Source organism: Diabrotica virgifera, chromosome 9, assembly GCF_917563875.1.
Source record: "Diabrotica virgifera virgifera chromosome 9, PGI_DIABVI_V3a".
Lineage (NCBI taxonomy): Eukaryota > Metazoa > Arthropoda > Insecta > Coleoptera > Chrysomelidae > Diabrotica > Diabrotica virgifera.
The window spans coordinates 10,937,677-10,952,908 of NC_065451.1; the positions used below are offsets into that span (position 1 = coordinate 10,937,677).

General features: G+C 32.0%; 1 protein-coding gene across 5 annotated transcripts in view; it reads left to right on the forward strand.

The window, feature by feature from the left end:
* The window catches only part of LOC114347039 (SPARC-related modular calcium-binding protein 2), a 186,211-nt gene extending 171,454 nt beyond the window's left edge, over positions 1-14,757 (forward strand). For all 5 annotated transcript variants that reach the window (XM_028297783.2, XM_028297775.2, XM_028297798.2 and 2 more), the window contains one exon: positions 112-14,757. In XM_028297783.2, the coding sequence (XP_028153584.1) occupies positions 112-197 (86 nt within the window). In that variant the 3' untranslated portion in view covers positions 198-14,757. The remainder of the gene's footprint in view (positions 1-111) is intronic.
* Positions 14,758-15,232: the final 475 nt, after the last annotated feature.

Below are 15,232 nucleotides of genomic sequence, written 5' to 3' on the forward strand. Positions count from 1 at the left end.
GACTTTTAATAGGACTTTTACTACATGACTTATTACGCTTATCAGACGGAACTCGTTGCAGTGTTGTTCTAATCAATAGGCTCGACTAAATATATTTTTCCATTTTTTTAGGTGTCAGTAGTAGCAGTATTCCCGGTTTCCATGCATCGCCTAGGGCAGGTAAAACAAATCCTCTCAGTATGCTGAAAGACGATTAAAAACGTTTTGTATAGAGAAAAGTCTTTGTATAATCTTTACTTTCAAGGAGGACCTCGTTGACTATGGTCTAACCCTAACCTAAAAAGATAAGTGTTTTTCCAAAGCTTATAGGCAACCCATAACGCACATGTCAAGTGTCAAAGATACAGAAATTCAGGAAATAGGCAACACAAAAGTCATATTTGACAATAAGATCGGGATATTCTAGAACGAAAAGTTTTGTTTTGTTTTGATCAAAGTTGAGAGAATACACGAAAAAGTTTCAAAACAATAAAAAAACCTTTTAGAACCTTTTATTATTTAACGTACAGTGCACAGATTCTAAAGGTGCCGGTGGGGGATGGCGTCTATGCGCAGTATTATAGTCGCTGTATGAGAAAGTATTCGAAATAATGCAATAACAAATTTTATATTATTTGTTATTTAATTATTTCGAATACTTTCTCTCTCATATACCGATTATAATATTGCGCATAGACGCCATCCCCCACCAGAACCTTTAGAAGCTGCCCACTGTACATAATAATAATACCTTGGGTTGTTAAAACCATGATTGCAAATGATGATAAAATTTTTTTTCTAACGTTCTCTTTAAAATTCCATGTGCTCTGTATTTTAACTCCTCCTTGAACAGTTACAAGGATTGCAAAGACTGGTTTTATGAAACCAATTGACAGACTACAGAGACAGTCTGATTCTCGATTTTTGTGATTATAATTTAGTGTACAGCTTTTATGTTTTAGATATCCTCTAAACAGATGTTAACGGTCTGCTGTTACATAAAAGTGAATGTATTGTATGTTTTATACTCAGAGTTTTTACTTTCACAGGTATGGTCCTTCTCAGAGGCATTTTTCAGTGCGTCACAAGTGACAGAAAAAAGGTAATTCCGTGATAATACACATTTATAACATTTATTCTAACATGACATTTTAGTTAAATCTGGCAGTTGTCAGAATCGTAATCAGCCAAATATGAAAAAGGTATTGCAGTATAAACCCTTTTATTTGCAATTTGGTATAAAAGCAAATAAATTGTGTTTATTGCATTTATAAAATGGTATTTTTCTTGATTTGTATAGTCTTATACATTGTACAGATTATAGTCGTATATATGTCCGCCCCCCATCAATTACTATTTTGCTAATTTTAATTTTTAATTTTTTAATAACTTTTTCAAAATGAAATAATACGTCCCATTTAACATTCACATTCTTTCAGCTCATAATATCTATACGAAACCAGATGTTAATGGCCTGTTCAGTTTATGTATGGGGAACAAAAATTCCACATTTAATAAATTACCTTATCAGACCTTATGTCAATAAATTACTTTTTAAATGCATTCGAAGACGGTTCTTAAAACCACATAATGACAAACTGATGTTTGTAGTTCAGTAGAGTCACAGCAGGCACCCTGTGCGGTCACACACTCGCTAGAATAACAAACCCTCTTTCAAGAAACTTTCACGTTCTTTTTACTGATGAAAATAAATATATTATTGACAGACAGTTTGTTGTTTTTACATTTATTTTAATTTCATTTAATCATTTCCGTGGACAATAAGATCACACACGCAACCACCACACCACGGAACATAATATATAATTCGTAAATCATTTTTTGTTCGATTATAGCGCCATCTGTCAACAACTAGAATAAATGTTACAAAATGACTGTAATCACGTACGTACCTTTTTTCTGTCACTTCCAACTTAATGCGTTAGAAAGAAATCGAAAAACTGTGACACACTAAAAGATGCCTCTGGGAAAGAGTATACTGTCTGACCAAATTCACTTTGTATTGATATTTGGATGCGCACTGGTGTTGACGATAGGTAAACCGGGAGCTATCAGTCGTAGGTCGAACATCGCGCAGCAAACGTAATTCAGTCTACACGGAGTGAACTTAATCAAGATGATAAAAAAGGGAAACTTAAATATCTCGGGCATATAATGAGAGGTAGCAGATACAGGATGCTGCAGTTAATACTCAACGCAAAGATCGACAAAGAAAGAGGAATTAGTAGGAAGAAATATTCATGGTTTATGAGCAGATCAATTGTTACATGCTGCGCAAGGCCGAGAACGATATCAGCAAATTGTCATGGAAGCTACCCACGCCTAAAATTTGGGCACGGTACTTAAAGAAGAAGAAGGAGTGATCTGCAGGGAGTGATGTACAGTCGTTATTCGTTTCCTGTCTCCAGGCACGTAGCCAGGAAATGTACTTGGGGGGGGGGGGGTCCAAACACAACTCAATTTTTTTGTTAGATTAGACGGTAAGGTATTGAAAGAAATGTTTAGAGTAAATTTTAGATTCATCTTTTTGTTAGCAACTAATAAGAGATTACAAAACTGATTTTTATTTTTATAAAAACAGTGGCGTGCCATTTTTTAATGTAATAAAATTATATTTTGGTCAATATCAACGGTTCAAAAAAAGGTAGAGAATAAATTCTTTTCATTAAATTATAAAGAAATTTATCCTCTTTTAAAATATATAAAAATTAATATACCATTACATTTGTTTTTTTTTTTGAAAAAAACTCAAAAATTTGCTACCATTTCAGTTAACGCCATCTAGCGGCGACAGCAAACGTCAAAACTTCAAAACCAAATAAGCGTTTTGTAGTGCAAATTATGCTCTTTCATATGAGCCTAAGTTTGCTAAAATTGGTCAAAAGAAACGGAAGAAATCTTGGTTTGTTTAAAAAAACAATTGAACTTCTCCCACCGCTTTATTTTGATAGCTAGAACAAAACGTTTTAGACAAAAAATGTAGGGAAATGGTCTGTAAATATGAAAATGATATCATCGATAAATTTTCATTAGACAAAATTCTATAAAAAATCCCATTTTTCTACTTTGTGTTGGTTGTTACGCCCTCTAGCGGACGTTTGACAAACTCGAAAATAATTTCCAGCAATTTCTCTTGGCGACTTTTATCATGATTTTTTTTCTCAAATCTATACGACTAATATCTTAAGAGATATGGCCGCTCGCTACCCTTAACTGATCACCCTGTACATAACTACTATTATAAAATACGTTACTTACCAATTTCCACTGGTTTCACATGAAAAAATTTTGTAATTTTTCTTTGAGAACTCTCTTTTGGGGCAAATCTCTTCATGATAATAAGAATACAAAGTCAAGACTAAATACAGAGTTCACTAAAAAACTCACTCACGAAAACTAAAAGAATCACTCACGAAAACTAAAAGAATTTGAACTACCAACAAACAGTACAAACACAATTGTTTGAAAAACACTTTTATGTAAAAATATTCTTATTTATACAGGGTGTTTGGTAAAGAATGGGCCATAGCTTAACCTCAGGTTCCTGAGGTTAAATAGGCCGAGTTAAGCTAACTTACCTTAGTTCAAAGTTTATAATAACTAGGGAGCGGATTTATATGCGATAAATTTTGATGAAATATGCGCATATATATGCAGTAAAAAATTACGAAATATGCGCAAGATATGCACAAAAATTCAAAAAATGCGCATTTCGAGAAACCACAAATTTTCTGTTCTATTCTATTCTAGGGGGTTCTTTTATAGGGGTGGGGGCGGCAATCTTATTTATTATCTTTCAAATAAAATCATCATTTTTTATATATGCAATTTATTCACATTTTTTACAAAAACTGATAGCAATAAAACAACAATATCACTATATATATCTTCGGTTATAATTCACTACAATGTGTTTTTCCAAATTTTCTACGAGGAAACATTTTCTTTGATCAGATAAAATATTTTTATAACTTGAAAAACTCCTTTTAACATCAACAGAAGTAATTGGGGCGTATTTAAAATAACTTGTTAAAGCCGAAAATTCTGCACCAAAATAAATTTCAAAATTGCCATTAAAAATGTCGCATATGTCCTCCAAAGTTTTAAAGCGGTTTAAAGATGGGATCTGATCTAAAGCATGAATATTTTAATTTCCGTTAGAAAATCGTAATGGTTAAAGGTGTAAATGCTCTTAACAATAGGGGATTTAAAAGAATCACCCGAATTATAGGTACCTACTAAATTGGGATACAAGTTGTACTAAATATAATAAAAGTAAATAAAATTCGGATTTTCCGATAAACCATCCTTCATCATTTTAACATCCTACAATCATTTTATAACGGCGTACTATAAGCACCCTATAAGTACTTTGTGTAAAGATCGGGTATTTTCTAAGAAAAAATGAAAAGGCAGTTGAATGAACCGTCTCTCTTCAGGTAGTTCTCGAATTAATAAATATGACAGCCGGTGCGGGGAAATATTTTGTGTCGAATTAAAAAATTAAAATTTTTTTTGGACTTAAATATTTTTAAATATGCACAAAATATGCACGTTTCTTTAAAATTATGCAAAATTTAGTAAAGTTCTTAAATATGCGAAATATGCATGCAATATGCATTTAGCATAAAATCCGCTCCCTAATAATAACCGAGATACAGGGTGTCGTTAAACTTTTTTTTTATTTATTATTGAATATTTCCTGACAAGTATGAGATAACAACATGGAATTTGGTATGTGGGGGTTTTTTGGGTCGAGAAAACTAAATTCCCTACCAAAAATGATGTATTGCCCAGAGGGCGCCACATACGCCTTTCAGCACTCATTTATTACGTTCAATTTTTTTTATCACTCATTCTGTATAATTTTGACATTAAAATTTTAATTCTCCTATTAGTTTTACTTAAAAAAGGTATACTTTTTTCATCTCCCTAAACTCAACCGCTTTCGAGATAAACGCATTTTAAATCTGCGATACACCATCATTTTTAGCATAATATCATTGTAGTTACATTCGAAAAATAACTTAAAACCATAAAATTATCCAAAAATGTATCGCAAATTTCTTCAAATGGAATTTGCGATGCAATGACATAAATTTGAGAACTGACACAATTATTATGGTTTTAAGTTATTTTTCGGGTGGCATTACTGCTGGTTCCTAAAAAAACTGATACGACTCTTATGCCCGGTTGCACCAACAGATCTTACGCTTAAGTCGTTATGTATAACAAAATATCTTAATTTTTATTTCTAACTCAAAAATACAAGTGCGGTCAATGTTTACCCTCGCCTTGGCTGTTTATCTTTGAATGACCTGAAATCTGAAATACGGAAAAGAAAATCACATGCGAACAATATTTCATCGTCTGTGAAACAAATCTTTTCAAAAAATGAAATGCATAGCCACTAGCCACTGTTATCTAAACGGATCGAATTACAGCTTATGCATGTTAAGACTTATGGCAGGGTTCGATACTTAAAGTCAAGTGGATGCACAGTCAAAGAAATATTTTTTAGTCGAAGTTTTGTTACAATATGCTGATGATTTTAAAAATTAATATACCGTACACTTTATATGATATAAAGGTATAATCTTTCCTAGTAAAAAATAATAATAATTTCGTTCACTTTTTCAAGATAATAATAATAACTTGGAAAAAACTTACTGTCTTGATACCAGTTTGGAGGGGGGGTCTGGACCCCATGGACCCCCCTCTTGGCTACGTGCCTGCCTGTCTCGCTTACGAGTTCTAAGGTCTCTGTTCTCCTTGCGCGCATCTCAAATACAAAGTGAATTTTGTCAGACTGTAGCTGATGAATTTGTTAAATAGTAGAGCAGTTAAGGGAGGTGCAGTTTTAAGTTAAGTGCGAAATATTGGTTGTTAATCATTATGGTGGGGTTTTTATAAACATTTTATGCTTTCATCGGTCATAACAATGACAAAAAATTACAATCATTAAAACACAAGAATATTTTGTGGCTCTTTAACTCAAAACTGTGTCCCAAACATCTGGTTGAAGGATATAAGTTGCGAATTGTATATGTATATATTATAATAAAATAGAAGGTACTTGTGTATGTTTAAGTTATGTTAAATTATTGTAATGTTTTAATAAAGAAAAATATTAATATTGTGAAGGTAAGCTGCAAAAAGCCTAGGTACTTTTTTTGCCTTTTGTAAGTGGTATCACTGATAAGAGCACGGATATACAGGGTGTCCCGAAAAGAATGGTCATAAATTATACCACACATTCTGGAGTCAAAAATAGTTCGATTGAACCTAACTTACCTTAGTACAAATGTGCTCATAAAAAAAGTTATAGCCCTTTGAAGTTACAAAATGAAAATCGATTTTTTTCAATATATCGAAAACTATTAAAGATTTTTTATTGAAAATGGACATGTATCATTCTTATGGCAGGATCATCTTAAAAAACAAAATTCTAGTTAGATTTGTTCACCCCATACAAATTTTATGGGGGTTTTCATCCCTTAAACCCCCCCAAACTTTTGTGTACGTTCCAATTAATTCATTATTGCGGTACCATTAGTTAAACACAACGTTTTTAAAACTTTTTTGCCTCTTAGTATTTTTTCGATAAGCGAGTTTTTATCGAGATGCGGCTTCTTTTTTAATATATTTACATAAAATTTTTGTTCCTTTAAAGTTTTTTTTTGTTTTTTTAAAAGTTTTGTTCCTTTAAACCCCCCATATGTTTGTGTACGTTCCAATTAAACTATTATTGTGGTACCATTAGTTAAACACAGTGTTTTTAAAACTTTTTTGCCTCTTAGTCTTTTTTTGATAAGTCACCTTTTATCGAGATATGGCTTCTTTTTCAAAATATACCTAAAAATGTAAATTATAAATACATTTTCAGATTATTAACAGGTCTCTATAATCGTACTTAACCATATACAAATATGTGGTGGATTGGATAAATATTCAAAATATCTCGATAAACACTGGCTTATCGAAAAAGTTTTAAGAGGCAAAAATGTTTTAAAGACAGTGTGTTTAACTAATGGTGCCACAATAATAATTAAATTGGAACGTACACAAAAGTTTGGGGGGGTTTAAGGGATGAAAACCCCCATAAAATTTTTATGGGCTGAACAAATCTAACTAGAATTTTGTTTTAAGATGATCCTGCCATAAGAATGATACATGTCCATTTTCAATAAAAAATCTTTAATAGTTTTCGATATATTGAAAAAAATCGATTTTCATTTTGTAACTTCAAAGGGCTATAACTTTTTTTATGAGCACATTTGTACTAAGGTAAGTTAGGTTCAATCGAACTATTTTTGACTCCAGAATGTGTGGTATAATTTATGACCATTTTTTCGGGACACCCTGTATATTGGGAATCAGGGCAAAATTTTCATTTTCTTCTCAAGAATTATTGAGAAGAAACAGAAAATACTTTTTTGTTCTTTGTTCAATAGTCGAAGGTAGATAAATTAAAAATCTCTTAAATCATTGTTTTACGTAGGGAACTTGTTAAGGCAATCTTCACAATATTAACCCAGTGACTATTATAGTGAAGATATTGTAAAATACTTAATAACTTGTCCTTGTGATGCACACTGTCGACATGATATCACCACTTGAACGTTAAACCTTTTAGACACTAGAAGCTTAAGATCCTTTGGACATGATGTATTAACTGTTTTCTTATACTATTGTATCCCTAGCTCTCTTACGGTTACAACAATCCTTAACACGTTAAGCCTTGTAGTACCTACTGTGAGCATATTTCCCCAATAGTAGCACATACATATAAAATGGTAATGTCCTTATGGTATGAGTTTTTTGGATGCCATTGTATTCTACACTCACCGGCACAAAAAACGGGCACTAAACCTGATTTCCGATTAAAGCATTTTTTTAATATATTATAGCCTTATTCTTTAACAATATCGCTGTAATAATATTGTTGCTCGACAGCTACATTGTCATTGTATACAGGGTGTACGAATCAAACTGTGTTTTTTTCTCAAACTTTGGAACACCCTGTGGAATGTTCTAGCTTTTATAAAATACTGAAATTAAAACCCAGCTATAGCCTCAGGTTTTCTTAACATTCTGTTTTTTGATTCATTCGCTTATGTTGGATAATAAAAAAGTTAGGCACTTTAACAACTACCCCTGTTTTTCGTCAATACAGGGTGTTTTTAAATAAGTACGGCAAACTTTAAGGGGTAATTCTGCATGATAAAATAATGACAGTTTGCTTTATAAACGTATGCCCGCAAATGCTTCGTTTCCGAGATAGGGGGTGTTAAAATTGTTCTTACAAACTGACGACTTATTTATTGCTCTAAAACGCGATATGCAAATGAAATTTGGTGGATTTTAAGAGGTAGTTATTGCGCATTTTTTGGCATACAATTAAGAATTTTATATTCACCATTGGCGTGCATACGGGTATAAACATTTTAGTAATATCCCGTATGTACGCCAATGGTGAATATAAAATTCTTAATTATATGCCAAAATATTCGCAATAACTACCTCTTAAAATCCACCAAATTTAATTTGCATATCGCAAACCGTTTTAGAGCAATAAATAACACCCCCTATCTCGGAAACGAAGCATTTGCGGGCATACGTTTATAAAGCAAACTGTCATTATTTTATCATGCAGAATTACCCCTTAAAGTTTGCCGTACTTATTTAAAAACACCCTGAATTGACGAAAAAAGGGGTAGTTGTTAAAGTGCCTAACTTTTTTATTATCCAACATAAGCGAATGAATAAAAAAACAGAATATTAAGAAAACCTGAGGCTATAGTTGGGTTTTAATTTCCGTATTTTATAAAAGCTAGAACATTCCACAGGGTGTTCCAAAATTTGAGAAAAAAACACATTTTGATTCGTACACCCTGTATACAATGACAATGTACCTGTCTAGCAACAATATTATTACAGCGATATTGATAAAGAATAAGGTTATAACATATTAAAAAAATTACTTAAATCGGATATCAGGTTTAAGAAATACAAGTCATTAGAAATGACCCATTTTTTGGGGTGCCCGCTTTTTGTGCCGGTGTGTGTATTTGTTAAAGCCTATCCCACGACCCCTCACACAGCTAGCTCTCTAGGTTACACCATTTTGTAGATATATCTTTCCGTCTTTTTGATATGCAGCAAAATATACCCCGCATAGTGGATTCAACCCCATTTTCGTCGCTCTACGATAAGCAATTTGACCGCTACGGATATTTTTAACATAATTTTAACTCTGAAAGCAGTTCTAACACTGACTATGGTTCTAAACCGTACTAAAATATGGACCGGCCGTTAATGTAGATCCAATGCTTAACGACATTGGCATCATAGTATATCACTCTGTCTGGCCCAACTTTAATACACTCCATAACACTAGCCCATACAGTTTAATCGTCAGTTTTCTAATATTAACAAAACAAGATATATCTGGCAATTTGACATGCATTCAACAGTTTCTTTGGAAGCCTGTTTTCTTTCATCCTAAATACATGGCCTGTGCATTGAAGTCGCTGTAGGTGGACATACTGAGATAAAGCTGGTTCTTTCTATACATATATATTTGATATACTATATTTCATTCCCCACCTGTTGTTTTCATTTGTACGGCCTACTATTCATGTCAGTGTCTTTCTTTCAAAAATGTCCAAGTGGTTTACAGATTTTTGAGTCAATACTCAAGTTTCACATCCATAGCCCTCTATTGGTCGGATAATGGTCTTATAGATTCATACCTTAGTTCTTGGTACATCTCGTGATTTATTGCAATAGCTCTAATACCGCTAGCCATTTTCTTCTTCGCGTGCCTCATCCTTTAAGGACATTAATGATCATCACAGCCCCTTTAGCTCTGTCTGCAGCGATTATGAAGAGTTCTATTGTTGTTTTTCTACTCCTGTTCAATCTCAAATTAATCCCTTAATGTGTAATCTCACATTATTCTTAACTTCCTAAACTTTTATAGTTTCACCGTGTATAATTGAAACATTGGGAAAACAAATCGAGTATTATTTTAATCATTACAGTCCAGTGAACCTTTTGCAACCTAAATTAATTGCCAAATCGTGGTATTTACATTTGAACTTCCTAAGCTTTGCAATAGCTTGATTAAACTGTAGTTTGCAAGTTCATTGTTCTTTACCACGCAAGTTATTGATGATTTGTAAGTATATTTTGATGAGATTATAAATTAGCCAAAGGGACTATTTTGAGTCGCAGTCTATTTAGAATAGTTACCTCGTTACCTTGTTTGTAGTTACGTCACTAGAGTGTAATAGGGATGTTCACAAAAAATTAAAAAGTCATTTCAAACATGTAAAACGATTAAGAAACACCCTAGGAATAATTGTCCAAAATTTCAACAAAATTGAAAAAGTCTTTCTATAAAAAATCTTTATTAGAAATCTAGCATTATTTTAAATTTCAAGAACGCTTCTCTATTGGCCTGACGTCACTAGTTGCATACCCCAAGCGCGCGCCATTCTCATAGTGTTATTGTTTACCTGTTTGACGTTTCAGGTCATTTTATTTTGTTCTCTTCTTGTTTTATCAGGGTTAAAGTGGAGTTTTATAGTGAATTTGTTTAGTTTAAAGTGGATAGACTGTTTGTAAGAACATATTTTGGGTGGTACAAAAATAAACAAATAAAATGGAAGAAGGTTTTCAGAAAGCCGATTCGTATAAACTACTGACTGTAGTGTAGATGTAACAATGGTGTATGATTTATTGGCATCTTGTAAAAAAATAAATCTACCACAGCTTTACTGAGTATATATTCCATATAATTTTCCATGTCTTCTTTAAGCTAAAAAAATAAATGCTTAATACTCCACAAAAAAAATAGAGAAAGTTGTATGCATGCATTGTATGCATGCATATTGTATACATACATTGGCTGGTTATTACCTTACCTTGGTTAGGTGTATTAAAACTATTTTTATTCTTCTTCATGTGCCTTGTCCGTTGTGGACGTTGGCTATCATCATGGCAATTTTAATTTCATTTGCGGCGTTTCTGAATAACTCGATCGATTTTTGTCCAAATCATTGGCGTAAGTTTTTAAGTCATGAGTGTCTTTTCTTCCGGGTCCGCGTTTGCTCTCTATTTTACCTTGCGTTATCAGTTGGAGTATACGATATTTATCATGCCTCATGAGATGACCGAAATATTTAAGATTTCGTTTCTTAATTGTAAAAGAGATTTCTTTTTGTTTTCCCATTCGACGCAATACCTGTACGTTGGTGTGGGTCGCCAGGATATTTTGAGGATACGTGGGTACACACACATCTCGAATGCCTCTAGCTTTTTCATTAATGTTTCCATTATTGTCCAGGCCTCTGCGCCATATAGCAAGACCGGAAATAATAACATTTTAGCAGCCGCATTTTTAGTGAAAGAGATATTATGTCGCAATGGGTGAAAATATTTCTCATGCATGTTGTTAAATGTTGCTCTGTCCTTTTCAACTCTAGATCTTATTTCGGTTGTTTCGTATTTCGAGTTGACAACTGTTCCAAGGTAAAAAATATTTTTGAACTTGGGTATTATACATTTTCATTTCAACCAATCTTTTCACTAAATTATTAATGATTTTAATATAATATAAAGTCATACCTACATCCACATGTAGTTATTTCAAGGTTTACTTTTACTGTATGTATTATTAGAATCCCGTTTTTAGGAATATCCCAGTTTAAGGAATACAAATTTGAGGTCCCGAAACTTTTTCATTTACTCTTTAAGGGGGTAGGTGCAAAATCTTGGTCCAATGCTATTTAAATTCATTCATTTTTTTCGAATCCTGAGAAAACTAATAAGTATTTTTGAAAAATGTAAATGCAGAAAGAACAATTACATTATTACCAAGGGCCGAAAGTCTCTGGAAAACTTCTATAATGTCTATTTTATTAAGTTAGTTCTTTAAGTTAGTTATTTTAAGTTCTAGCTGCAACAAACCATTTCTTTTTCTGTTTTAAATTGGCTGAAACGGTAATAAAAATCTTGTTAGAACTGTTTTTTGATGTATTTACACACCCAGGAACAAAACACCACTTATTGGGCTTTATTTTTAATAATTAAATACGTAAAAAACTGCGCACATTCAAATACACTTCGTAAATAAGTATACAAAACTAGTCGTCGATCAAAGACGTTACGACTGCTGACGTCACAGACCGTAGCCTCGCTGCAGGGTACCGTTTTTCTAGCCTCCAAGAAAATCAACATTATGAACTCATTTATCTTAAAAAATATACATTTTTAAACAGTTTTATGATTGTTACGTTTTTATATACCTTGTAATCTATTGAATTTAACTATATTTAAAAATTAGTGAACATCCCTATTATACACGGTGAAACTATAAAAGTTGACGAAGTTAGGAATAATGTGAGATTACAAATTAAGGGGTTAATTTGAGATTGAACAACTCCACTGCTTTAAAATTTTCAACCAGAACATGCGCCGTTTTCCAGGTCCCCTTTTTTCCTTAGAAATTTCCCTTGTCTAACCAATCGCACTAACTCATAGTTTTCATTTCTTAGTATGTCACCAAAGTAGCATATAGTGTTGAGTAACTCTGTCATTAAATTTGAGTCTTCATAAATATAAGACTATTTTCATTACCTGTAGATATCATGCAGTGTGTTAACTATATTATAAAGTGACAGAATTAAAAGTCCGATTATTTGTAGCCTAAAAGTTGTATCCTATTATTATAGTGGAGTCACTGAAGGTTTTCACCTCCGGTTTCGTTGAACCTTCATCGATTTTCATGGAAATTGGTGAGTAGTTAGAAGATACTTTAAGGAACAAAGGTGACATGATGCCAACTTGCGCTTTTACCCTGGGGGTGGATGCCACCCCTTCTCGGGGGTGAATTTTTTTTAAATTCCAGAAATCGATAGAGGGTCAACTTCTAAGCAAAATTTATTATATAAAGTTATTAACATAAATCAATACTTTTTGAGTTATTAAGTATCAAAAATTTTATTTTTTCTTAAAAAAAATGCATGTTTTAAAGCTGTTTTCTCACTATTACTCAAAAACTATAAGCTTTTGCAAAAAAACTATTATTACCAAAATTAAAGATAATAAAAGATTTAATACCCTCCCCACTTAAAGAACTAAACTAATGTTATTTCAATGTGAGTTATGGGTAATTGAATGTATATTTTTTTCGACGAGTACTCAAATCTAAGTATTCAAACTTACATAACGGGAAAACGATGTATTTTATAGAATATACTTGTTAAGCACTTGTCAAAGTACTTCGGAGTACATATGAAATGAGCTCCAGTAGAAGTTAATAGCATCAAAATTAAGCAAGTTATGATGAAAATAAGAGAACCCTTTCGATTTTTTTTGGAAAAGTGAAAAATAAAACATAAGCCATTTCCACAAAAATTAAAATTTGTAGTAATCCTCACAAGAATTTCTTAAGGTTAACATAGTTAATGATTTCAACAATTTTCACCGGTTTAGAATGCATATTTTTGAAAAAAAGATACAATTTAAAAAAATCAGAATTTTTAAAATTATCGTACTTTTCATTTTTTTTTTTGATAATAACTCCAAAAATACTCAATATACGTAAACAACGATATGTAACTAAATTTTAGTTCTTTCTGTTCCAAATACTCTATCCATTTCACTATTTCCGTAGAGTAAAAAATAACCGAGATAGAAACGTTTAAAATTTCAATTTTGCTGCGAGAACCATGTAACCGGGGCCATTTAACCTTTTATTGTTAAAAAATTGAGACGTTTAAAAGACTAATTTCGACATTTTTTAATAGCTCTTTGAATCAACTTTTAATTCGTTTTTAGGTGAACCTGATATCTTAAAATTTAACGGAGTTATTTACAAAAAAACAACATTTTTTGGAAAAAATTTTAAAAGATACATTTTGAAACATTTTTGGTGCATAAATTTTAATGCTATCAAGTTGTTCGAGGGCTTATTTGATAGATATTTCTATGAACTTTGACAAATGTTTTATAAGTTTATGTTATAAAATGCATCATTTTGCCGGTATTTAAGCTTGAATACGTAGATTTGGGTACTCGACGAAGGTTTTTCTAGTAAGGAGTTTATTTGATTTTTTATTAGCCTCAATTTTGATTATAACAACTTTTTTGTAAAAACTTTGAGTTATTTATGAAAAATCGGTTAAAAACATGCATTTTTCTCACGAAAAATGAAAATCTTTGATCTTTAATAACTCAAAAAGTTTTGATTTATTTTAATAACTTTATATAACAAATTTTGCTTATAATTTGTGCCTCTATCGAATTGTGGGGTTATTTTTAATAAAATAATTTTCACCCCCGAGGAGGGGTGGCATCCACCCCCAGGGTAAAAGCGCAAGTTAGCACCATTTCACCTTTGTTCCTTGAGATACCCTCTAACCACTCACCAATTTTCAAGCAAATCGATGGAGGTTCAACGAAATCGGAGGTAATAGCTCATATCCACCTTCAGTGACTGCACTATTAAGCCCACTTCAAAGATTGTTTAGAGCGAAACAAACTTAGAAAACGGGCTCTAATGTGTTTTGTTTTTGTTTTATTTATATTAAAAAATATCGTCTTGATAGTAATCAATTAGAACAAAAACAAAATATGTACCTGTTTTAAGATGTGATGTAAAATACAATTTTTTTTAATGATATCGATTATGAAAAGAACAGTTCTTTGTTAAAGTATTTTGAACTTGAATAAACAGTTTTTGTTACATATTTGGTTTTTATTGTATGTTTTGCTTGCATTCTTATCTATTTAGCTACCAATATGATGAAAATTTATTGTACATAGGTATTTGTCGATACAGTAGTGGGAGCACGCAACATAGAATTCTATTTTAGTGACGTCACGTTGCCTAGCAGCCGTCGATTCTTGCATTGTGAAATTCGATTTTGTGACGTCAGCAAAACAGAATTCTATTTGGCGTGCTCAGGGCGCAGAAGAATAATTGTAGACGATGATGTTAAAAGACATTTTTAACAAGGCTAAAGTTTGTTTAGCAGTAAATGGTTGACTTCGAATATTACTGACTATAAAAATCCGGGGTTAACCGATAATAGTATAAAAGGCCAGGTTTCAGGTAAATTTAAATATGTTTGAATGTTTGTTTTTCTATAATCTTAGCAATGAAAATAGATTTAATTTATTTTAAGGCTCATTTGAAAACATTAATTTCGGGTATATAAGG